Here is a 24,632-nt window from a genome sequence, read left to right on the forward strand (position 1 = left end):
AATATATATTTCATAGAATATAGACAAACTGATATTAATGATTAAGTCATTAATATAATTACGTCTTAAGTAGGCATGTCAGTTTGCACAGCATTACTGTATATATTTTGTTGTCAAACGTGTCCCCTTTTAGACATTTTAAACATTTTATAACCATTAACATTATCCGTTATTCAGTTATTCCTCTTGTATCCAAAATATTAAATATTCTGTTGTACAGTAACATTACAACTCAGCTTTGGTTTAAATGTATATAAAGACTTTAGTCAAAGTTACAGACTACAGTGGTTGCGAAGAGTCTGTAGGCCAAAATTAAGTCTTTGATTTTGGGTGATTTTGGCGATCCTTTTCTAAAGGATTAAATTAAATGTTGATAAAGTTTGTAATGTTGCCCTCTGGTGGAGGAGAAATTTGTATTCTCAAGAATTATTCTCAGTAAGCATTTGGTTGATCTTCCTAGCTAACGGATATATACCTAGTTAAAGGGTATTAACAATTTATTGCTATTAATTCGTACTTGAAAAATTCGGCAGAACGATCAGAACGTTTAACTAAATCAAGAGGAAAATAAGCGGAATAATGTATTAAAAGTGAAATAAATAGAAGGCAATCACTCAACTTTTAAATGTTCGTTTACATTATATTTAAAAGCGTTAAACCTTTTTTGTGCAAAGGTAACTCTAAAACTAGGAAATGTACAAAAACATATGTTTACGCGTTCGACGACTATTACTTTGAAAGCGCATAACCGTGCGCGTGGCTCGGGAAGCCCATCGGAAGTAGAATTATCAGCTGACGGTGGCGTTGTGGTAGAAGTGGCGGTTGTAACAGAGTGGGCTTTCTGTTGTCTGGGACTGACGACTAACGTCTTCGGGACAAAAATAAAACACAGGCTGCGTGAAACGCCACGTCAAGGTCGGGGACAGAAATAGAATAAGCCCGAGAGAGAGGGGAAAAAATAATGCGATTATGAAAACTGTGATGTCAGTATTTTGTAATCGGTTCGCGAGCTGTTGAATCCCATAGGAGAGAAAAACAACAACAACAACACTGACTGCGAGTTTACGGTGGTCCAGCGACTTAACGGTAGTTTATAACTGTATTCTGAGCCTGAAAAAACACTATCTAGTAAGAGACGTGTATTAGCTATATGCTACGCTAATAAACGTGTGCCAGAGCAAAAATATATAGTTGTTTTGGATAAGGTTAGCTATCTAGCTAACGTGTTTTGAGTGTAGGACGGCGGTGTTGCATCACTAGTGGAGCGCTAGTCCGCTGTCTAGTAGCTGTGATATGGACAGTCGTCAAACGTAACCCTTCTGCTTGACCTGGCGCTTGTGTTAGCTGTGTTTCAGACCCATTGCCGTTATTTTTAAACTGCTAGACTGTTCGCTTAGTCAATACTTGGCAAGAAGACAACCTGTAACCGTTTGGCTAGCGTAGCTGCCGTGTTTAACACAGCTGAAGAGTTGTTGTGTTTATTGAACTGTCGTTTTTTTATTTTGAAACTGTTTCTAACGTTTGTTGTGCGTTAGTAATTTCTTACCGTTATCACCTCGTTATTTATAAGCATGCTAACACTGTCGAAAATTAAATATCAAAAATAGGCCGATCAGTTAGATTGAATTAGTATTGATATTTGATTATTCCGTGTTGTACTGAAAATCGTATGTTGATCTCTGATTCCTAAAATTTTCGTGGCAAAGAATCAACGTTTCCCCCCGTTAACGTTGCTAACTGTTTATTTGGAAACCTAGTCAGTATTTTATGTAAGGACAAATCTAGATCTGGCACAGTCCGAGAACCTCGTTGAGAACCCAATGCTGGATCTGGAGGTGGTTCCTGAGCGATCTCTGGGAAATGAACAATGGGAATTTGCGCTAGGTAAGCACGTTTACCCCTAACCTGGGTGTCTAGCTCAATGATATGAGAAATCCTCCTTTCACCTTGTACACAGTCTGTTCTGTTTTGAGAAAATATTGTATTCCTATATTTTCTATTGACGATTTACCAAATCGACGTTTCTGTTGTTGTGTCTATTCTGACTGTACTGGTAAGTAACCAAAATAAGTAACTAAGCACTCGTTGTTGTCTCTGTGTGAAGGAATGCCTCTGGCTCAGGCCATATCCATCTTACAGAAGCACTGCAGAGTCATCAAAAATGTCCAGGTGCTCTACAGCGAACAGGTAAGGCTTCACACATCTTGATAAACCCGTGTGAGAGGGAAAATACACAAAATGCTAAATGGAAGGTCCTTAAAGCTGTTTGTGAACTGAAGTGAAAAAGATGCCAGTGATGTACAGGTGTCTACACGTGTATACTGTTTCATCTCTTACAGATACCACTAAGTCATGACCTCATACTCAACTTGACTCAGGATGGAATTAAACTGCTGTTTGATGCCTGCAATCAGAGACTGAAGGTTGGGAAGTGTGTGTGTGTTTCCCATATTCGCTCAGACAAGTGCAAGAAGACATTTAGTCTTGATTTGTTTTTGTTTTCTTGCATTTTGTCTATGCAACACTGACCGAGTGTGTTTGCAGGTAATTGAAGTGTACGACTTGAGCAAAGTGAAACTAAAATACTGGTATGTGACGTCATTTACAGCTTTGCATGTATAAGCATATACATTTCAAATATCAAAGACATGTCCTGTGCAGAACAGCTAAACACAAAGGTGGTTTATATCAGGAACAGAAGTATGTTGCGAGGGCTTCCCAAAGTAAGCATAACCATTTCCTCCTTGTCTGTCAGCGGCGTGCATTTCAACTCTCAGGCAATAGCACCCACCATTGAGCAGATTGACCAGTCCTTTGGTGCCACTCACCCAGGAGGTAAGCCTCATGGATGCCCTACTTGCTGATGTATATCTTCTGGGGATGTGTTGTGTGTTAACTCTGCCTATTCCTGCCCAGTCTACAATGCAGCAGAGCAGCTCTTCCATCTGAACTTCCGCGGCCTCTCCTTCTCCTTTCAGCTGGATTCATGGAGTGAAGCCCCAAAATACGAGGTAAGCGTCTCAGTCTCTCCAATGCTTTGGTTTCTAACAGTGTGCTTCAGAAACCTCTCTCCGAACGAGCCATGAATTGTTCTCTTCTCAAACACAGCAGCCTACAGATCTAGCGAAGCAAACCCTGTTTAATGCAGCCATGTCTGTTAATCTGAGCATCTGAAAACACAGCATAGCTGTTTTATTGGCTTGTCCCCGCTTGTCCCCGTACGGTGATCACCTCTGCATGCCGTGCTCTTGGGCTGCAGAGGGGCTCCTGCACCTGCCTGCCAGTCTACTTGCAGCTGTTGTTGTTCTGCCTCGACAGCCTAACTTTGCCCATGGCTTGGCCTCCCTGCAGATTCCACACGGAGCTACAGTCAAAAGGATGTACATTTACACTGGAAATAACATTCAAGAAACCAAGTAAGCTGTGTGCACACAACCTGCATTGCTACCATCATCAAACCTGCACTACCATCATGCTTGCACAAGTATTTTCAAATATGAAGACAGATGAACTGTCCAGTAATGTATCTGTGTTCATTTCACTCTGGCTCTGAAATGTCATGTGCTTCCAAGCGCTTTAGTGACTAGAAACGTCCATCCCAACTCAGTTTACTCTATTCTCCCTATTCGTTGTATCTTCCTCTATCCCTCTCTCCGTTTCCACCTCCCTCTTTCTCAGGGCTCCAGTGATGCCTCTGGCCTGTTTCCTGGGTAACGTCTACGCGGAGTTTGTGGACGTGCTAAGGGACGGCACGGGTCCACTGGGTCTTAGGCTGCGGATCCTCACTGCAGGTACGGCAGCGGGATAGTCTTAGTTCCAGTGTGAGACATGCTAACATAGTGTGTCATGCTAACATAGTGTGTCATGCTAACGTAGCATGTCATGCTCAGATAGCGTGTAATACAGTCCTACCTTTGTTGCGGCCAGCCAGCCTGTGTAAACATTGAAGTTGTTTGAAAATGATTGTAGGTGGAGTTGTGAGTGAGAATGCGAGAGATCCTCCACTCCACTAGAGGGTGGCATTGTCTCAAACAGCCATCTAAATTACATGCATGGTGTGTCAGGGTGCGGCCCAGGTGTGATGGCTGATGCAAAATTGCGGGTCCTGGAGAGAAGCATCTACTTTGGAGACTCCTGTCAGGATGTCCTGAGCGCTCTGGGTTCTCCACATAAGGTGTTCTACAAGTCTGAGGACAAGGTATTTTCTTGAAGCCTCCTCTCCATGTCTGCCAGTGTAGTCATCCTAGAGACCGTCTGCATTTTACTGGTTCGTGAGCAAAAGTGAAGATTTGCAGTTAGCCAGCTGACATCCCAGTAAGGGATTATTGCTTCATACATTCTCTTTAGTTTTCAAGGCATTGCCTTCTTGATGATCAGCTATGTATACAGTCCCCTGTTCTTTTTCCCTCGTTTCAGATGAAGATCCACTCTCCCTCTCCCCACAAGCAAGTCCCATCCAAGTGTAATGACTACTTCTTTAACTACTTCACACTGGGAGTGGTACGTGTCCATGGCAGAAGCTTGGTTGTGCGTGTGTAACAGCCAGTTGCATCACCACCCTGTCCTTTAAACTAGGACCTCTAAATGCTTTAGTGTAGATGGCTGTCATTGGCATTATTTCTTGGCTCAGGTAGAGGAATTGCAACCGGGTGCTGGAATATTTGAAGCATCTTGGTCTCACCCCCCTGACCCTCTCTGTCTCTGCCTCCCCGCCCTTTCTGTCTCTTTCATACACCCAGGACATACTGTTTGACTCAACGTCCCACCTAGTGAAGAAGTTTGTTCTTCACACCAACTACCCAGGCCATTACAATTTCAACATGTGAGTGTGGCCCTGTCTGCCAATGTTACTCAGGACTGACCTTGAATGTTGTTTATTTGACAACTAATACTCCACATGTAGCAGTTAAACAAAAAAGCTAGTTAATGTTTTGCAAGCAGCCGTATGTTTGATTTTTGATATTAGATATTCAGAATCTAAGTAATTCTCTAGCTATTCTATACATGTTCATAAATGGGGTTGGTTACCATATCTCCTACTCTATAGCAGCTGTTGAATAGGATAAAATTAATCCAATATAATGAATCCTGTTAAAAAACACCAATATATCTTTGGAAACATGTTACATTGCCTTGTAGTCAAAGTAAGTTGAATGAACCTATAGTGAATTGCAGCTCATGTACTGCCCCGCCTTTCTGATTCCAGATATCATCGATGTGATTTCAAGATCCCACTCATCATTAAAAAAGGTGGGTGAAGGCTGTGTGGCTTTTCCCACATCTCCTGGTGATCTGGGGCCAGGGAACTGGCAACAGCCTCGAGCCTCTAGAGCAGGGGTACTCAAATAGAAATGATGATGGGCCACATTTTATTTTTTCAATCACTGAACGGGCCGGTTACGGGGGGGGGGGGGGGGGGGGGGGGGGGGGGGGGGGGGGGCGCATTTGGGCGTCTGCTACCTGTTTGTTGTTGCCATAGACGCAATCCCCGGCATTGTCTTGAGATCGCGGTGCGCGATTTCAAAATAAGAGCGGATAGCGCAATTGAAAAAAAAAATCCTAAAAAAAACCACTTTTCTAAACAACTCGCGGGCCAGAAATAGATAGCCCGCGGGCCGCTATTTGAGTATGGGGGCTATAGAGGCTTCACGGGTCCTGCTTGTCTTTCAGATGGAGCTGATGTCCAGGGGGAGGACTGCATCCTCACCACCTACAGCAAGGTGACTGCTGCCCACTCGTACATGCACACAGATAAATATGTGTATGTATTGAGAAGGTGCTGAATACATTTCTCCCGTTTGCTCAGTGGGACCAGATCCAGGAGTTACTGGGACATCCTATGGAGAAGCCAGTGGTGCTTCATAGGTAAGACACACAGCTGGACAAATGACCAGGAGAAAATGGCAGGAGGCAAAGAACCTCAGATACAGGCCACCTTGACCAAGGGACCAAAATTAAGATAATATTGTTCAAAAATACCAAAGAAATTTGTTTTAAAGAATAAATGCTGTATATGTCATCCCTTAAAACCAAAAGAGGATTTGCCAACCCAGGATTTAGAAAATCGGTTCTGACTCGGTGACCGAGTGGAGCTCTGCTTTGCAGGTCATCGTCTGCCAATAACACCAACCCGTTTGGCTCCACCTTCTGCTTCGGCTTTCAGAGGATGATCTTTGAGGTAGGAGAGTTGCGGTCTGGGGGTAAAGCTTATTGAGAACTTGTCCTAATTATACCGTGTGAAAGTCCTCGAGCTAAGCATTCAGGCTTTTTTTTTTTTTTTTTTTGCTGAAGCATGAAGCTGAAGCATGTTAATCCTTTCATAGACACAGTAATAGAATTGTAATTCAGTGTTCATGAAGTCCATCCTCCCCTACTTCCTCCCAGCACTTAGCCTGTCCTCCTGTGTGCCAGGTAGAGAGCCCTATCCCCCCCCCCCCCCCCCCCCCCAATAAGAAGCATCCTGATTGGTTTTTCCTTCTCTGAACATCTCTTTCAGTATTAACATATGCTATCTTTACATTCACATAAGCTGTCTTTACATTCAGATAGTAAAGTCACACAAAAATTGCTTGGGTGACCTTTAAGCACCTGATTCATAATGATTAATAACACTGTCTGTGGGCCTCCAGGTGATGCAGAACAACCACATAGCGTCAGTGACGTTGTACGGAGCTCCCCGCCCAGGCATCCAGAACCGCACCGAGCACGGTGCCCACTGAGCTGCCCATTGAACTGCCCACCATGCCCATCTCGCCTCGCAGGTTCCTGTGGATCCCTGGAGCCCACCAGCGCAGTGTGCCTTCCCTCCACCGCGCTCACACACACACACACACAAACACACACACACATACAACTGATGTCCCACCAGCTGAATAACCACATGTTGGAAACTCTGCCTACTTCCAACTGTGTGCCATCATGGATGCACCACCCCCAAAGCCCCTCCCACCTGGCACACATGGATGGATGCCCCACCCCTATAGCCCCTCCCACCTGGCACACATGGATGGATGCAGCCAGCAGTGGCTCCACCCCCACCCCACCCTTTATCCTGTAACCCCCCCGCCCAACCCCCACCCACCTGCAGCTGTATTTCCAACTCTGCACCCATGTCAGTGATCTCAAACAAACACACATGCTTAATTCTTATTCCTACATGAACAGGAATTGCATGTTTATAAATTCAGAAGCGTAAAGAAGCTGTTCTTATTAATGGCTTTCTATTTCTAAATTGGTCCCTCAACACACTGACACCAACACCAGAGGGTACAAGGGACAGACGTTAGGGTGCCATTTCCTCTTCTGCACATTAAACACTTTAAACACATTCAGTTCGCTTCATTTCAGGATTACAGTGGCCAGCACATGCAGAGGGTGCGCTCACAACACCCTGGAGGATTTGTGAACCTTAGGAGCCATTGCATGAATAAAGTGTTTTTAGTTTAGTTTTGTTTAAGTAGTTACGTGTGTGTGATCTACAAAATTATAAGCACAAACTAGCTGCACACCACACTTGGGAGGGTGCTTGTCAGCATATTTTCTTGGAACAAATACAGACTTGGTTAACTCCCATTGCAGTGCTGTGCAGTGCGAACTTCAGTTTAACCTTAAGTTGGCCATCATCTTTTTCCTTGTTTTTTATGTTTTCTTGCAACCTAAGGTGATTGCATGGTTTTTAACATTTGCACTAAAACAAAAGGATCCACCTTATTTACTTGACACTTGTCTTCTGTCCACTGAGGACTGTTGGGATTACTGAGACACAGGAGAACAGGTGGACATGGACTGGATGTTGGAGCTTGTAACACAGAGACCTGGACAGAAAAGCCACTGGCCTGTCATTTTCCGCCACTCTGGACCTCTACGCGTTTTTATGACTCGTTGGCGTTCTAGGGTCCCTCCCTACTGTGCTGTCTTCACCTGAGCTCTGTGTCTTCAGAGCCTCTCCCTCCGTTACACATCTCTAAGGTTTTCCTTATTTGCCAAAACTTTAGCCAAAGAAATAACAACTGTCCATGGATTAAAATGTTCTCCTCAGATGTGTCCTTAATTTACCAGAGAGCAGGAGCAATCTCTTCTTGGTTTAGAATTCCCCAGAATTGTTTTAAGTGATGATGCAGTCTTCATTGCAGTGTGACGCCAGACACCCCCGTTACGGTCTTCGGAGCTTTCTCCTTCCGAGCTTTAGTCTCCTGATCTCTGTTTGCTGCTCTATCAGTTACATGCTGGGCTTTCTGCAGTGCTGTGCGTCTGTTTCTGTCTGCCTGTCTGTCTATGTACAAATCTGTAAATAGCACGCATGTCTGTTTTGTCCATTTAAGGTAATGGTACCACAGGGGTTCACACTGAGCTGGAACTCTGGAATTCTCTTGCATTGTGTGTGTATTGCACAAGTTTTTGCGACCATGTGTAGTCCATAGCAGGGAACGTCTGCTCTGACTGCGCAGTCCATATTTCGCCACGATCAGGAGGTTGGCGCAGGACACCAGACAGTGGCCAGAACCATAGTGTTGTGCAGACTTATAAAAGTCAGTACTGACAGAGCCTCCTGGGTCAGAACATGAAGTGTGACAATGCAGTCCACTAGGGGGCTCCACTTGTATGGCCCACATGTCTTCCCCATCTCTCCAGGCTTGTGTCTGACACTGTGATCTGGCACTGGTTGTATTCTTTTTTTTTTTTTTTCCTTGGTTTCCATGGCAGCAGTCAGCTTCATTCCTCTCTTAATGGTGAGTTAAACCAAGGAGAATAATCAACAAAACCTTAACACAGTCCTGCCCTTAACATTGTGCCTCATCTTCCTCCGCGCCTGGTTCCACTCGCTCTTTATCTGAACCTGATCTGTGTTTGATAGAGCCTGTGCAGCTAAACCAATGGACCGGTCCCTGTCTCCATATGCCAGAGGACAAACCTGAAGGGAGATATGTGGTCAGTTAGATTACTGATATAAAGGTCAACACAGGTATAAAGGTCATTATTAATAATCAGCTTAATTATTTTGCATTTGCCTCTGAAATTGTGGTGGGGCCTACAGCCTTCCTCCACATTCACAGCCCTCCATGACTGGATGTTCACACTAGTGCTTATGATGATTCTGTTAACCAAAACGTGCACTTTCCTGTCTATTCCAAATTAGTATGAATAACCTTTTCACATTTTACCTGTGTGTGTGTGTATAATTTGTCTTTCCACAACTTAAGTCTTAAGTGCTGAAGCTCACCCTCTTTTTAGACAGTTTTAGAAGCAGCAGCACCAACAACCACTAGCCAGCACAGTGCTCCTGCCTTTTAGAGAGTGCCTGTCAGGACAGAGCGCGCCTGTTAGCAGAGAGCGCCCTGTCAGGAGAGCGCATGCCTGTTAGCAGAGAGCGCCTGTCAAGAGAAAGCGTGCCTGTTAGGAGAGAGCACCCTGTTAGGAGAGAGCGCCTGTCGGGACAGAGCGTGCCTGTTAGGAGAGAGCACCTGTCGGGACAGAGCGTGCCTGTTAGGAGAGAGCGCCTGTCGGGACAGAGCGTGCCTGTTAGGAGAGAGAGCGCCTGTTAGGACGGATCGTCCTCATTTCGAGAGAATAACCGGTTGGGACAAAGCATGCACATTAGGAGAGAGCGCCAGTTGGAACAGAGCGTGCCTGTAAGGAGAGAGCGCCAGTTGGAAGAGAGCATGCCCGTTAGGAGAGCGCAGCCATGCACAAACTCAGGTGGATCTCTTTTCTCTCTCTCTCTCTCTCTGTCTCTCTCCATTTAAATGCTTGGAGCAAGTGTACCCTCAGCTTTGATCAGCTGGGTTCTGGCTCATTCTGGTTCCTCTTCAGACTTCATCCTCTTTTTGCATTTGAACAAGTGAATGAATGATAATCCTTAGGACTGCGTTTCAAAATGGACAACTTCATTCAATGTCATGTGCATATTAATGCTATGTAATGTATTCATTCAGTGTCATGTGCATATTAATGCTATATAATGTATTCCTTATATATTGTATGTTTCCACCCCTTCTCCAAAGTGATTCTTTTTCGTGGACTCAGTATATTTGACCCATTTCTGGAAATGGGACTCGCGATTAAAAATTGTGAATCAAGAGTAATTGCAATGTGGTGGTTTTTTTTTCGCAGGTTTTTTTTTTTTGTCTGAAAAGAAGTTAGACGGTCTGTTTGTCAGGCATGTTCTGTTTTCATTTATTTTATTTTAAGCAAGAATTCCAGCTGCAGATGTCAGCTGCAGGTTTGCTCAGTATACAGTGCTCCCATGCAGAAATGCTGTGACTTTAGTATTTTCTCGTTTAATCTACTGCAACTACAATATTTTCAGTTTTATAAACTGCATTTGTTCATGAAACATTCTGGTACAGTGTGTCCCACACAAGAAATATTTCAAGACTGCGTGTAATAAATATGAGGGGAAGCACCTCCATGTTCCTTTGGTCTTTTGCTTTGCAATGTTTTCAGAGAGATTATATCTCCCGGCTGTCCTGGGAACACCTCAGTATCCCCCCAGAAGAGCTAGAAGAGGTGGCTGGGGAGAGAGAAACCTGGGCCTCTTTGCTTAGGCTACTGCCCCAGCGACCAAGACCCGGATAAGCAGATGAGGATGGATGGACAGTTTCAGTGACCATGCATTAACTCCTATTATAACCCTCAAACAGCAACAGACGTCTCTTACAGCAGAGCGCACTCAGCAGCAAGGGGAAATTACCACTTTACAAAAAACCAAACCAGGGAGAAAAGTCAGACCAATTGTGTACTTAAATTTTGAGCATCTGGAGTATTAAATATTCCATTATCGCTCACCATTTGTGAGACCGTTTGAACCTGGGTTCAGTCATCTGTAGGAGAGACTGTTTGCTCCTGGGTTTAGTCATCTGTAGAGACTGCAATACTGCATTAGCCTTACAAAATATGATCCATTATGTCTATATCAGCATTTGGAATTTATGTATAACATTTTTTTCTGGAAAAAAATTAATGTGTTGATGCCATCATCCATGACAAAGCTTAATTATTCATCTCTGACAGCAGCTCAGAAACCAGTTGCTTTGAAGTCGACCAAACTCCCTTCAAGGTTCGTGTGCAAGTCTAACAAAATATTTGTTTTTAAATATGTTTAAAAGATCAAGAACAGCTAAAGGACTTTGACTAAAACCTTCAAAACCCCAGCATTAAACTTTCACAGTATCGGCAGTTTAAGGGTTAACATAATCAGTGGTTCACAAACACTCTTATTTTGTAATGGTGTTTCCCATGATCCTCATCACCATTTGGCTCAGCTGCAGCAGGAGTCCTGTTACTCCACTTAAAGGGCCACACTGTGGCATCTTGGCTGCCATGGCACCGCACACTGAGGTCATGCAGGAGGTTCCACATGAGCCAGATCTGGGCCACAGTCAGGCTGTGCACCACCATCAGCTCTCTGTAGAAGCATGGGTCATACACCTGCAGGTGGGGCGCAGCTGACGGCTTCACGATGCCAAAGGTGCGGAAACCCTCGTGGTGCGTGGGCTTGAGGCCCAGCCGGAGCAGGCACATTCCCAGAAACACGTCGTCTATGGGAAAGAGCTCCACTTCCTTGCAGGACATGTGCAGCCTCAGTGCAGTGTGCCCAGACATAACGAAGCCACCGCCCCCTGCATAAGATGGATAAATCCCTTGGCCATATATATACTCAGGCACAAAGTATTTGCTGCTACGTCTGCGGATTGGTTTTGCGTGGAAAATTATATCCCCAACTAAAAGGTCCTCATCAGCCTTCCTGTCTGCAAGCATCTCCAGAATGTTGTTGATGTTCACATAGACGTCTGCATCTCCCTTGAAGATGAACTTCACTTTGGAACAGGTTGTATTCACCCACTGGAGAAAGTGAATTTCTTTGAGCGTCAGGTTAAAGAACGCATCTTCAAAGTTCCACAGCAGTATGTCCCCGAATGCTCGACTCTCGTATGTCAACAATTTGTCCCACAGGGGGAGTGCTGTGATATTTTGGGGAACTCCAAGCAGAAAAACAGTCATGACGGACACCCCGTTGAGGGCCACGCCCTCTCTGCCCCAGGTACGTCGCACCACCTGACGCTTGTCAAAGTCTGCTACTATTGATTTAATAGCAATCAACAAATAGGGTGCACCGCCAGGCCCTGAACACTTCTCTGGCTGGTCAATTAACATCTCGAACTCCCTCTGGTCTTTCTTGCGAAGGTAATCCTCAAAGTCAAACTGGGGCAGGGTCGGAATAACACTGGTTTTTGTGGGGGATCTGTTTCTCCCAGCCCTTTTCTTCGATTTCATCAGAGCCTTCTGATCTTTCCGTTTTGTCTGGAGCTTAGAAGTGTTTGATCTGGCTTCTGCCTGTGACTTAGGCACTGGACTGTGCTGAGGTACAGCTTTTAGGAGATCTTTAGAGGTGGCAGACCGATTCCTAATGTGCACTGCCTCCCAAATGGGAGATGAACTTTGGTGGGCATACAACAATATGCCCAGAAGCACCAGCAGGATTATGGTGCAAAGCACATCTCCCTTTAAGTGGATCCTCCTCATTGTATCAGATACTGCAATCCAATTTTAACAAGTCTCACAGCCACACAGCCATCGAGTTTCAGAGCTTATCATTATGTTAGCATTTCTTCGTTGGCAGTAATTCCTACTCCAGAACCTATTAGGAACAACTCGTTGAGTGTGTTATTAATTTCCTCCACCCTGGATATCTTACCTCTCTGAGTGAAGTAATCCGAGACACATGTGAGATTCTCAGTTTTAACTATGCCTTCCAAAACGGATCCAGGACTTTTTTAAGGCTTTGGCATCTCGCGTGCATAAATCGGTTCCTAGAAACAGGTATATAGTTTTAGATTAGATACATGTCAATTAATATGGTAGTTACAATTAACCATTGAATTTCTACACTTGTACAATAATTTGATGCTGAAGTAGGAATATTTACGTCAAGCCTTTTCCTTATAAGCATTTTAAATGGACAGAAGCTTAAACTGAAATGGGATTAACTCCTTGTTATTAAGATTATTTACTTATTATTTGCTAATAAGGATATAAGAAATGCAGAAAAGCACTTCCCTCCAAGTTTCTTTGGTCGTACATTCGAATAAACTGCCGTTTTATCTTTTGCCAGAAGCGCTCGACTAACAGATGAACGCGGTCCTCGCGCTTTTAGCTCGTGCAAACATTTTGCTTTTTCCGACATAACTCCCGTCATCTTAAAAACTTTGGCGGTAATATCGAAGTTTAAACCCAACAGTAGGCAACAAGAAACACAAACACTGCAGCATTACACACCAAGACTTACCTAGCACTGTCACCAAATTACAGACCAACACTGGCAACATCTGGTTTTCGTCAAGAAACTTCGGCAAGCTCAAAAATGCTGCGCATGTTCACCAAAAACTTAGTCCAGCCCTCCAAAATTGGTAGTGACGCTAGCTTCACATTTCTACTGCCACTGCACTATCGTGTGCCAAAACGGGTAAACAACACGTTTTGGAAAAAGAAATCTAACATCATGTAAGAAAAATGTCCACGTGACAATAGAGCATCCATGGGCGTGCAGCGAGCCAGATGCCAGCGCAGCGGCCGACGCTCGCGCGCAAAGGCAGAAGGCACGCGCACGAAAATAAACGGCGAGAACACGAGCGGCTTGCAGCACGAGCAGCTGACTCGGTCCGATTCGGCTGGGACCCGAACGAAAACAGTTCATTCAATTACATTTTATTTTTAGTTGATATTTCTCACTTACACAAAGTCGATACAAAGTGCCTATGTACACCTTAAAAAAAAGGTAACAACTTCATACCGTCCACAGTTCTCTGTTCCTGGACACTTGAACACATTGTTCTCTGAACACACAAGAATCAACTTACATATTCTACATACTGCCTAAATAAGGCCTGGAGTATATGTTCTGCAGTCCATTACTCGGTAAGAATGAATTACTGGACGGAGTTTGTCTCAGCCGCAGCCGTGGGCGGGGGCTTGGTCTAATCTCCAAGGTGCCAGTGCTGTACGTTATGCAAATGGCCACCAGAGGGCTCCCTCAGGAAGAAGCAGTCCCTGCTTTCATGATCTTGAAGAGGACGTTTACGTTGTTGTTCTTGATTGCATCCCGGCAGGCAGTGATGACCTGGTTCTTTGGTCTTCCCACTGAGAAGAGACGAGAAAAGAGAGAGTATAGAGGTGGGCTATATTTGGGGACATCAATCAGTAGCAGAATCTCATGGATTGAGAAAATGATCCATTGTGCAGTCAGTCTTTTGTATATTGTCTGTAAGCAGATCAGAGTTTATAGCAAGAAACCCCCTCCAGTATGGACCTCATGGTCATTCACCTACCTCTGAGCCTGCCTGCTCTCTGAATGGCTTGGTTTACACCCTTAAGACAGGATAGGAGAGCACTATGGTTGTTGGACCGGATTTTATATTCATTAATCAGATCACGGTTGAGGTCGTATAGCTCAATATAACGTTTTTTCATGGTCTTCCTGTGAGAAAAAGGAAAACAAAAGCAGTTGTTTGTGTGTATGATCGAAATTTAAAAATGAGACAGAAAAGGGGGGGGGGGGGTGCGTAGAGAGGAAAAACACATCGACCATTACAATGAAGCGGTCTGAAGTGATCAGGAGGAAGCAGACACTTACAAATCTCCCATGAGCCTAGCATCCTCTGCCTGCACCAGCATGTTTCTGATGTGGTTCGAGTGGTCCGCGATGGCTGCCGTCAGTTTCTGATGCACGGCGTGGAACTCATCCACCTGAACACACACCGTTCCTTTACGAGTACTGGTTCTGACATGGCCCAAAGTGAGTCGGCACAATATGAATGTTGTGAAGTGGAAGGCAGGTGGAACAGTGTTACTAGCCTCTGTTAGAGTGACCCGAAGTTGCTCAAAGTAGGCTGGGAATTCTGCCTCTGCCTGCAGGTCCTCAATAGCCAGGAAGGAGGCCAGTGATTGGACCAGATCTCCTGCCAGGTCGATATCATCCGTACACAGTGTGATCTAAGGATGCAGAATAAGATGAAGACGTCCGATGATCGATCTTAGCAGTATTGAAGTTTTGCTTTTGTGCAACATTGAAATCCAGGTTTCTCCATCAGCATTTAAAGAACCTGATGACGTTCGCTGATAAATTTGGACTTTTTCACATTTCAGACAGACACACATACCTCCCCACTGGAGCTCATGCTGATGGACAGAAGGTCTCCTCCACGAAGGGAAGTGAATGTCACATCTGGGCTGCTGATGCCTTCTGGCAGCAGAAAGTTCTGATTCAGCCACATGATCACCTGCACAGAGACAAAGCGTCTCAGCCAAGGAAAGAGCTCCCCACAACGTACGACAGTACATACGTACCATGGTAATGAAGCCAAGTTCTTGGTGTTGCTAGCTCTAAACAAGAACTCTGTAAGGCACATGGTTTACAGAAGCCCTGTTTTAGCACAATGCTTGCGACTGATAGACGGTCAGAGCAGCCCTTAAGCAGCATTATGGGAAATTCCTAAGAGATATTCAATATCAATGATAGATAATCATTGGTGTGTGTGTGTGTGTGTGTATTAGCGTGCACATGTTTGTTTGCATGCTTTACCCTTTGTGGTCTGTCACTGATACTAAATGTGACTCTTCCTGTGGGTGCAGGGGTTGAAGGGTCAACGTGAAGGTCATACATAGAGAATCGAGGCAGCTGACGTGTTATTTCAAACACGTGAAACTGTGTGCTAAAACCAAAACAAGAAAAAAAACAACAAAACTGTAATCATTCTTGCAACACCTCTGCTTTCTGTCCGAACACGTTATTCTTTACTTCAGTCAACACATACAGCTCCCTACTGATCTTGCTGAGAAGAAGCACTACTGATTAAAGGAATCACTAACCAGCAGGCGGCCTCAGACTCAGACTACAGCAGAGCTATATATATATATATATATATATATATATATATATATATATATATATATATATATAGCACCTTTCCCAGAGCGTTTCGCTTGCTAGCACGTTACAGAGTCAGAGCTCAGTTAAACAGCTTTTGGCAATCCTGTGCAGCCTGTCCATGCAATTTTAACAATCAATCCATTGACAAACGGAACAATAGACTCGCTACATAGCCAAGAACATCAACTGGAAATAAATAATAAAACCACACACACACACAAATACACAAATACACACAAATCCCCACACCTGGTCCTCCCACCCACAAAAGCTTTGATGTGCAGGTCTACTGGGATGTCTTTAGGGGGAATTAGTGGAACGCAGACGCAGCCGGAGAGGTTCTGGCCACTGGGATGCACCACGTGACTCTCGCCCTCGAAGATGCCCTCAGCAAAGATCAGCACAGCTCGAATGATGGTCTCTGAAGGGAGGGGGGAGAGAGAGAGAGAGAGAGAGAGAGAGAGGTCTGTGAATGAGTGCAATGCTTCAAACATAAAAATGGACATACTTTGTGGTATCTAAAGCAGTTAGAGGGCAGGTTGAGCGTTTTTTAGGTGAAGATGTCACACCGTTTGGTGTAGAGATGCTGAGCTCTATGTGGGCCCTCTGAGTGCGTGTGCCAGACCGCACACACAGGGCAGTTTGGAGCTGAGTGTTGGCGGGGATCACACCCATCTGAGCTTCCGCCTCAGAGGTGCCCGGGACAGCCTACAACAGTGGGTGGCACATGTATCATTAGCTCATGTCTGTTCTGAGCATGTACATGCATACATACACGTCTGTACAGGCGAATATGGGGACCTTGGCGTTTTCCTCATAGTTGCGAAGTTCCAGGAGAAGGTTGTGTTTACGCTGACTCAGTTCCCTCATCAGGTCTTGTTCCACACTCACGTCCATAAGGTTCCCCTTCATGTCCTTACAGGCTGGTAGGTAGCCGCGTACTGCGAGACAACACGGCATCAGAACCGGGCCAACTCTGAACCACAGCGGGCCGGTCCCATCACATTAAACAGACTGAACCATATACACCCTGCACGCCAAGACGCAGTGAATTAATACGTTTAAGGATGGATGGTCACTGGCTAAGATCCAACATCGTTCCAGCGGGCCCTTAAACTCATAGACCCTTCTGCTGTCAATCAGATTTAATCATGTTATGTGAAAAAGGTGAACCTGTGCTCAAGTTCCATCACCTTCTCCTTCCACTGAGGTGCAGATGAGCTGGACGTGCCCGTCCATCCGGTAGTCTGCCTCCACCACCCCAGCCACTGATGAGGAGAAGTTATCCTTGAAGATCACCTCACCAGTACGATCACTGCGCGCATCAATCTGGACAGTCACAAGAAATAAAATCACAGTGAGTGCCGGTAAAAGGGCAGAGGGTGACAAACACATGAGTCAGAAGTGGAGCATGAAGGTCCCCTGAAGCTGACTTGCCTTCCCACTAGACCAGCCAGTAATGAGCTCTACAACTCCGTCATCATTCAGGTCAAAGGCATGGATACTCATCGCATGGTTTTTTGACTGCACGCAGTACAAATAAACAGCCATGACGACACACTAACAAAACAACACTTTAATAACAGGGTTACAAATTGTGCTTTATGTAGTGAACAGTAAGTTCTGGGGGGGAAAAAAACTAAATTTTTTCTTTAAACAATACCTTGATTCTCCAGTAGCGGGCAGTGCGGTCGTACACTCCAACAGTGCCATTAGCCAGAGCGTAACCAAACCTGCTAGTGTGCATGTGACACAGCGACGTTACTGTCTGAGAGGAACAGAAAACCACCGGTAGACTTACAGCTCGGACCTTTTTCCCCACGCACGAGTCTGATAACCCTCAGAACAGCTGTGAATGTCACTTTTACTTACCTCATTCTCTGGCATCTCACACACCAGCTCATCCTCCCTAAATACTCTAATATCAAAGTCTTCAGATCCCACAAGCAGCTGCAAATCAAAACAAGGATTCTAGATTATGCGGGGCACACAGACTCTTAGCATATATGTACCGAGGATATTTGGGTGCTGCTGGTTAGTATGCAAACATTCCAATATTTTCAGTTCAATGTATCCATGCTCGTGTGATTTCTCTGATTAATTTATCCATGACCTTTTAAATCTAGCAGATATTTCATGTGATGCAATGATCAGACAATTTAAAACATGTAAACGCTGTTAGAAATATGGGCTGGCTGAGCTGATTTCACTGGAACAGATTAAGTCCTGTCGTCAAAGGCAAGTTAACTGAGCATCAAACCTCAATCATGAGGTTTTCAACAGCTGCTGTGATTGGTATACCTGTGATTTGGAAATGTCTAGATTTAATTTTCCAGGTACAAGGAAAAAATGTCTGGGGTTCTTATATAAATAGAAAGACCTTCTCCTATGATCAGACAACACTTTTCTTCTGACATTTTCCATTCCTTTTCCAATGCCAATAGCACCTGCCCAACTAAAAGTAGTGCAAAAAATACCCAACATACAGAGAGGTATTGTATAATGTTGTCCTAAATACAACCCACAAATATGCTGTCATCATTCTATCATTTTAAAAAACATTGTAGTGATTGTGGACCTGGATCAATCAATTTTAGTAAAGTGCCACTTTAAGCAACCTGCACTTGATTAGTTTAAAATTAAATGAAATGTTGATTATAACAAAGGTAAAGATATTGATGCTTTTTGCATAACAGCGAGGATAAAATATATTCAGTGTAAATCACTATTAGTAGATCAATGTGTTTGATAACAATAATAAAAAAAACTTTCTGGATACCAAAACTGTCTCTCACTACCCAGACTGAATTATGTAGGACTAACTTCACACAGACAAAAGGAAAACTGCTGCTGTATCTCACCTCATTCTTCCCATCACCAGTGAAGTCACACAGGACCAGCGACCGAACGTTGTCTCCCGTCACCTTTAGCAGAAACACATACTTTAAGCCCCCTTTGTACTTTTGTAAAGTAATTTTAACAACAAAAAAACAAACAAGACTGTCTTACTGTCCAGAACTGGTCATTGCCCTCATAGTCAAAGCCTTGAAGAGCACAGTTTCCTCCGATGATGGCGAGAGGGGTCTGAATATCCCCTAACCTTCCCAGAACGATGGCATTGGCCCCGTCTGTCACCTGCAGTGCAGAACCAACACCAGAAAGAAAACTACAACCAACCATTTTAGAAATTACATTATTTTAACCACCAGATTTCTGACACTTTTCGACATCTTCAACGCTGTTTCACTCACCTCCCTGTAGAATATGTCGGCATTGTCATGTACGTCGTAGGCCAGCAGGTTGGTGTGCGAGGCGACCAGCAGCGCGTCCCCTGTGGCACTGGGGCTCAGGGCCCCCGCAGTCAGGCAACTCACAGCCTGGTTAATGTTCAGCAAGGAAATGTCGGAGTCCTGACCACTCCGGCTCAGCCGGTGAGATGTTTGCCTTTGGCCTCGAGTGTGAGGGTTGTGTATGAACACCTGGATAGTTTGGCAGATTTAAACGGATTTGAACAAGTGGCTCATTTCGAATAGTTTCGCCTAATTCCTAATCTATACCAGAGAGTCAAATAAATATGTGGTATTCGGCTTAACTGTATTCGCTGCACTTACCTTCCCTGCTTGCGTAGCAGCAGTCAGACACGGGTGAACTCCATCAAACCTCCCCATAGTAACCATGCGGGGGTTAATCTTGTGGTTTAGTTTGAGGGTGAAGATTGGGACCAACATGGCTGCACGGTTTCAAGCAAGACAGCAGATCCGTGCAAGCTACAGTTCCACAGAGATAGACTGAGATTTCATATAGTTCGTTTAGTGTTAAATTCAAGAGGTTTTGGTGTATAATAACTGGGAAATAAACGTCTGGCCCAAGATGAAATGATGCTATCTAGCTGTAGAGATGCAGCACCTGCATGGTTATGGTTTCACTCCTCTGTGGCTCTAATAGAATAAACAGCTTATTCTCCCGTCGCGCGCTGGCCTTCGGTTACCTAGCAACACGGGAGCTTCTCGGTGCTTTTATGAAGCTAACCCAGCTAACTAGCTAGATAACGTTCTCACTAACCAACGAATCCATCTCCGTTATTTAAAACAATTAAAAAGCTATACGAGCTGAAAAAAAAGTCAAAACCGTATTAATGAAGGTAACTAGCGTGCTATCTAAACTTTAAACTCTGTTAAACGGACTAACGCTAGGTAACTGGCCCGATTATTTGAACCGTTACATTTAAATTGTATTATCGTGTGCGTTTCCAATGTGTGTTGCCACACCTCACAGCACACTCGCTGAGCAAAGCATCTTACCCCAATCCTTTGTTCGGACCGACAGGTTTCTTACTTTGTTATTGACAAGCTAACGCACTAGCTAGCTTAGGTAGCTAAGCACCATAGTTTTCCAGTCCTCTGATGGGAGGTCCACCGCGCATGCGCAGTAAACTAACTTGGCTTTATTTAACGCTTACATATCTACTGTTAGCTAGTTTGCTATATAAACAATGCAGATGTACCTAAACTGGATTAAGTATCTAATCATTTGCAACGATGATACATGTGATCACTTGAAATAGTCGGTTTCTATGTATATTATGGAACAAACTAACTTAATCCAGTACGACCATCATATAGCTAACGAGGTAGCTGCGCTTCATGTATTTCGACTAAAAAGTAACTCCACGAGAAAATATAGAAACTTAAGTGTAGTTGTGGTGATTACATTTTTGCGTGATATTCTAAAAGACTCTGCACTCGTCACAGCACCCGGGTATCGAAAAACTACTCAGTCATAATCACGCAAACCAAGTGCAAAACACGTATTTACTCTGCTCTTGGTCGAATGGTTGACCGGGTGCAGACGACGGGCTAACTGCGCATGCGCCTGTTCAGTAGGTCGCGCTGAGCCCAGACTCCTTGGAAGTGTCGTGTGCAAAGAGTGGGCAATGGAGAAATTCTTATTTACTACACTTAAATACTTTTAAGTTCTTATAAAGTGAAATATCTTTATTATAGCATTTCTTTACATTTTCTTTCGAAAATTATACACAATACATGTATTTGAAACAAACATTAGTAACATAGTATTGACATTTTTAAAATTTATAATAAAACAAGTTTAACACATAATTTATTTTCATAGCCCGTTGTTAACTGACAAGGGACCTATGTTATCTAAATAAACCATAAATTCTGTAATTATGCTGATAGGCATAATAAGCAGTCCTGTTGAAACAACAATTCTGAATAGGGTAGGAGTGCCTATGTCATAACATAAATCTAGGTTTTGCAGGTATTATGTCATTACTGTTTGATGGTTTGCACCCAGTGTTAATGGCGTAATTGTCATTCAACGAGATACACCGTGTGCAGCCTCGCGGGGGCGGGGCCTTTGTTTTTGCACTCGTCCTAATCGTTCTCAGAGCACTATAAATTCACCACATTTGACTACTCCCAATACAATTCAGCTTTAGGCAGAAGAGAAGTGGTTCTTTCGTTCGCGAAGCTTTGCCGCACCTATATACATAAAAATGGATCCTTGTGATTGCGCTAAGGGTAAGACTATTATTGCTTTGATTAGATTAACTTTTAGTTTTAGACTAGTAGTTTGGCACACAAGTCAGTTCCTTGTCTCATTAAAGCTCCGTTAATTGTTTTCATGTCGCTTTTAGGTGGTTCTTGTACCTGTGGCACAGACTGTAAGTGCACGGACTGTAAATGTACATCCTGCAAGAAAAGTAAGTCGCGTGCATTACGTGTTCAAGGGAAAGAAGGGAAACTGCTGAATGATCTGAACTCACAACTTATTTTCATTTACTTTTTTTTTGCCCGTACGTTTCACAGGTTGCTGCACGTGCTGTCCATCTGGGTGCAGTAAGTGTGCTTCTGGATGCGTGTGTAAAGGCGACACATGCGATTCCAAATGTTGCCAGTGAAGAAGCCAATTGCGTCACACCTAGGATCTAAACTTTTTTGTTTGTTTGTATTGCTTTTTGTTATTGTGGCATGCAGCCTCAATGGTGGCTTGTCTTTTATGATGAAAGGCCAAATAAAATAAAATAACCTGCTGTACGTGTTGAGGTTTCTTTCAGATCCCCTTGGGGATTTGGTTCTGAATAGATGGTTGGCTTATAACTAGTTTTAGTGTTAAACTGGATGGGAGCTATGGCTGAAGTCGACTGTGTAACTGATGCTTCTGGAAAAGTGGCATTGCTGGTGTGGTAGAGCACGTGACGTTTCTTTCTGTGATCCACTGATGTGGCAGTGGTCATTTCAACCTACCCTGTTTATAATGAAGTCTGTGGGATGATCCAAACGCTCCATGTGCTTTTTAATGGTGCCATATGCACGGAGGGCTGAAGTGGTAGTGTTTTTATATCCATTTAACTGACTGCCCAAATTGACACACTTGAGTAATGCGACCGTACTACGGCAATCCTTGAGGCGATTCCTAACATGTAATTCTATTAAACATCTCCACCCACCTCATGAGTGCATACCGACTGGTCCTTCAACCTACTTTCCAAGTCCCGTTGGCCTACATAAGAAGGGGACATTCACAAACTTTCCGAGGGTGTTTTCAGCTCTTCATTGATTTTGATCAGTGTAGGCAACAAAAGGAAAGCGCTATAAGATTAAATCTGCATCAAGCAAAGGCTGAAAACAAGGCTTAATTGTTTTGATTTTTTGAAATTACTGTATTTCTTACAAAGTCATTTTGAAACTTTTATTCAATCTCTAATTTACAAATGTTAGATTTAATGAAATTCACTAAACTTGGTGCACGTTTGTCTCTGCTGTGCAGTTGTAAATAAAGTTATTGTGACCGCGCGCGCGCACTCGAGGCAGACTGAGCCAATCACATTTGACCTGGTGAAGAACCCGGGAGTAAAACTAGCGCGCTAGCTAACCACTGTAACATGAGTGAAACACCTGCGTTACAACCGTAACAAGTAATCAGAGGATTCGTTTGCGAGCTTTGAGATTCAGTAAAATAAAGCGGTAAGGGAAATAATCCGGCTTCATATAGTAACATTCAACAAGCATGTTAATTTGTATCTGGTACTGTCTCCTTGTCCCCAGAAAGAAACGTGCTGAACTATTAGCTGGTTAGCTCGTCCGCTAGTGAGGTGTAACCATGTTATTAGCCTGCCGGACCAGCCCATACATAAACGTTGAATAATGACTTCATAAATGTTATTTCATTTATTCGTTAGTTAGTCTGAATCCTGGCAAAACAGCCAAGAGTCGCTTTATTGTACAAGGCATTGCGACAACGTGGCTAACCTATGATGCAGCTAGCCTAGCTACACCATTCAATGAGAGGTTAGCTAGCCAGTAGTCGTTATTACACTATATTAGCTGTTTGGTGAAGTAAACGCTGTTGTTGAGCTCCCTGGGTACAGAAGTGCTGTCCGCTCCCTCAGCAGTTGTGACTCCGAACATGAGTAATGCCGTGTTGGCTAGTTAGCTGTCCGGCTAGCTGAACAGGTGAGCACGGTTTGGCCGCAGCGCGCCTCTTCAACGCTCTCTCTGTGCCGACCAGCAGCCGGACATGGACGCCGAAGGCTTCGGGGAACTGCTGCAGCAAGCGGAGCAGCTCGCCGCGGAGACCGAGGCGGTGTCCGAGCTGCCCCACGTCGAGCGGAACCTCCAGGAGATCCAGCAGGCCGGGGAGAGGCTCCGCTCCCGCACCCTGACACGAACCTCGCAGGACACGGCCGACGTCAAAGCGTGAGTTGCTTTTACCTCAGAAAGCGTTTCGTTATGTTTGTGTAAATTCTCCACATATATAAGCACTTACCACTTAGTTCAGGGGGGGGATATTCCTGTAACACCCCCACCCAGTCAGACGTAGAATGCAGTACTGTTCTCCTAGTAGTCATGTTTTGTGTGCACAGATTTGGAGGAAATATTGACAAGGCACTGTATTTGTTGTAGCTTTTTCTAAACATCTGCCCTTGGTTAATCCTGCCAAAGTCACGGACTACAGCTTTAAAAAACTGTTTTGCTGAAAATGTTGACTGCATGAAAGGGAAAAATGTGACATTTTGACCAGCCCAACTGGCAGTGGAACTGAAAGGTCAATGGAGTCCAAATGAATCACTGATGTCTGGCCATGCGTTGCACAATGATCCCTTTGAATCTCACCGTTTAACATTTTAACAAAACTCTCCACAAGTAGCACCGTAAAGGGAATTCAACTGAGAAGACGTGTTCTCTAGAGCAATCCGGATTTGGAATATTAGATCACGTAACTTGTGTGAAAACCATTTCCATCTTTGATAGTTTCCAATTGTTAAACTGAAAGCTGACGTTTCTCATTGCGGTATACAAACATGTGTTTTTGAGGTTTTACAGTAAAGTGAAAACCCCAAGATTTGTGATATCGATCCTTGTTTGTCCTCAGGTGGTTTGATGTAGAATAACCCCAGCACTGATGACATAGTGCTGACACAATGATCTCCCTCTCCTCCTGCAGCTCCATCCTCCTGGGATCCAGGGGTTTGGACATCTTTCATATCTCCCAGCGTCTGGAAAGCCTGAGCGCAGCTACAGCCTTCGAGCCACTGGAACCAGTGAAAGATGCAGATATCCAGGTGAGGGAGATGCCGTGAATATGTAGTGGGTGGAGGTAGTTTCCTGGAAATAAGCTGACACTGCTCAGTTTCTGGGTGGAAGGCATTTCTAAGGACGGCTAGAATATGTTTAAGAAATGC

General features: G+C 44.2%; 5 protein-coding genes across 11 annotated transcripts in view; 3 read left to right on the plus strand and 2 right to left on the minus strand.

Annotated features, from left to right (window-relative positions):
• The first annotated feature begins 790 nt into the window (after nt 1-790).
• Nucleotides 791-10,078, plus strand: phaf1 (phagosome assembly factor 1). Of its 2 annotated transcripts, none has more exons than XM_076993654.1 (16): nt 791-1,884; nt 2,105-2,187; nt 2,340-2,423; nt 2,545-2,588; nt 2,756-2,835; nt 2,917-3,011; nt 3,319-3,416; nt 3,679-3,791; nt 4,065-4,198; nt 4,417-4,500; nt 4,740-4,822; nt 5,207-5,250; nt 5,671-5,720; nt 5,807-5,865; nt 6,106-6,178; nt 6,630-10,078. In XM_076993654.1, exons 1-16 carry the CDS (start codon nt 1,821-1,823, stop codon nt 6,717-6,719), a joined length of 1,278 nt encoding a protein of 425 aa, XP_076849769.1. In that variant the 5' UTR covers nt 791-1,820; the 3' UTR covers nt 6,720-10,078. The 2 variants fall into 2 exon arrangements, with proteins under 2 accessions (XP_076849769.1, XP_076849770.1); XM_076993655.1 differs by having other exon boundaries at nt 3,352-3,416.
• b3gnt9 (UDP-GlcNAc:betaGal beta-1,3-N-acetylglucosaminyltransferase 9) lies at nt 8,616-12,696 on the minus strand. Its single transcript, XM_076993653.1, has one exon. The coding sequence runs from the start codon at nt 12,520-12,522 to the stop codon at nt 11,194-11,196; it is 1,329 nt and encodes a 442-aa protein (XP_076849768.1). The 5' UTR covers nt 12,523-12,696; the 3' UTR covers nt 8,616-11,193.
• Nucleotides 8,616-20,793, minus strand: bbs2 (Bardet-Biedl syndrome 2). Of its 5 annotated transcripts, XR_013125938.1 has the most exons (20): nt 19,537-20,793; nt 19,177-19,404; nt 18,935-19,060; nt 18,787-18,849; nt 17,798-17,875; nt 17,589-17,693; nt 17,363-17,449; nt 17,119-17,254; nt 16,727-16,866; nt 16,495-16,633; nt 16,175-16,346; nt 15,578-15,707; nt 15,156-15,275; nt 14,851-14,988; nt 14,630-14,742; nt 14,325-14,473; nt 13,286-14,136; nt 12,695-12,809; nt 10,404-10,548; nt 8,616-8,911 (listed from the first exon to the last, which is right to left on the minus strand). XR_013125938.1 is itself a non-coding variant. In XM_076993650.1 (18 exons), the coding sequence occupies exons 2-18, from the start codon at nt 19,651-19,653 to the stop codon at nt 14,030-14,032; spliced, it is 2,148 nt and encodes a 715-aa protein (XP_076849765.1). In that variant the 5' UTR covers nt 19,654-19,692; nt 20,227-20,793; the 3' UTR covers nt 13,689-14,029. The 5 variants fall into 5 exon arrangements, 1 of the variants encoding a protein (XP_076849765.1); XR_013125939.1 differs by lacking the exon at nt 10,404-10,548; XR_013125937.1 differs by having other exon boundaries at nt 8,616-10,545.
• Nucleotides 20,794-21,374: 581 nt separating this feature from the next.
• mt2 (metallothionein 2) lies at nt 21,375-21,980 on the plus strand. The gene is made up of 3 exons (XM_076993657.1): nt 21,375-21,468; nt 21,585-21,650; nt 21,757-21,980. Exons 1-3 carry the CDS (start codon nt 21,444-21,446, stop codon nt 21,846-21,848), a joined length of 183 nt encoding a protein of 60 aa, XP_076849772.1. The 5' UTR covers nt 21,375-21,443; the 3' UTR covers nt 21,849-21,980.
• Nucleotides 21,981-22,757: 777 nt separating this feature from the next.
• Nucleotides 22,758-24,632, plus strand: part of nup93 (nucleoporin 93) — a 19,748-nt gene continuing 17,873 nt past the window's right edge. Inside the window, exons 1-3 of one of the 2 annotated variants that reach the window (XM_076993647.1) lie at nt 22,758-22,914; nt 23,459-23,646; nt 24,395-24,512. In XM_076993647.1, the coding sequence (XP_076849762.1) occupies nt 23,468-23,646; nt 24,395-24,512 (297 nt within the window). In that variant the 5' untranslated portion in view covers nt 22,758-22,914; nt 23,459-23,467. The remainder of the gene's footprint in view (nt 22,915-23,458; nt 23,647-24,394; nt 24,513-24,632) is intronic. The other variant, XM_076993648.1, reaches the window with a different exon arrangement.

The sequence above is a fragment of the Brachyhypopomus gauderio genome, unplaced genomic scaffold (genome assembly GCF_052324685.1).
Source record: "Brachyhypopomus gauderio isolate BG-103 unplaced genomic scaffold, BGAUD_0.2 sc118, whole genome shotgun sequence".
Classification (NCBI taxonomy): Eukaryota; Metazoa; Chordata; class Actinopteri; order Gymnotiformes; family Hypopomidae; genus Brachyhypopomus; species Brachyhypopomus gauderio.

Bases quoted from the DNA above. Each gene is read 5' to 3' on its own strand.
- mt2 (XM_076993657.1), top strand. From the start codon at position 21,444: ATGGATCCTTGTGATTGCGCTAAGG. The intron at 21,469-21,584 runs GTAAGACTATTA...TGTCGCTTTTAG, and splicing joins TCCTTGTGATTGCGCTAAGG to GTGGTTCTTGTACCTGTGGC. The intron at 21,651-21,756 runs GTAAGTCGCGTG...TACGTTTCACAG, and splicing joins ATGTACATCCTGCAAGAAAA to GTTGCTGCACGTGCTGTCCA.
- bbs2 (XM_076993650.1), bottom strand. From the start codon at position 19,653: ATGTTGGTCCCAATCTTCACCCTCAAACTAAACCACAAGATTAACCCC. The intron at 17,876-18,786 runs GTGAGATACAGC...TTTGATTTGCAG, and splicing joins CTGGTGATGGGAAGAATGAG to CTGCTTGTGGGATCTGAAGA. The intron at 14,137-14,324 runs GTAGGTGAATGA...GTCTCTTCTCAG, and splicing joins GAGAGCAGGCAGGCTCAGAG to TGGGAAGACCAAAGAACCAG.
- b3gnt9 (XM_076993653.1), bottom strand. From the start codon at position 12,522: ATGAGGAGGATCCACTTAAAGGGAGATGTGCTTTGCACCATAATCCTG.
- phaf1 (XM_076993654.1), top strand. From the start codon at position 1,821: ATGCTGGATCTGGAGGTGGTTCCTGAGCGATCTCTGGGAAATGAACAA. The intron at 2,589-2,755 runs GTATGTGACGTC...CTTGTCTGTCAG, and splicing joins AAAGTGAAACTAAAATACTG to CGGCGTGCATTTCAACTCTC. The intron at 6,179-6,629 runs GTAGGAGAGTTG...GTGGGCCTCCAG, and splicing joins TTCAGAGGATGATCTTTGAG to GTGATGCAGAACAACCACAT.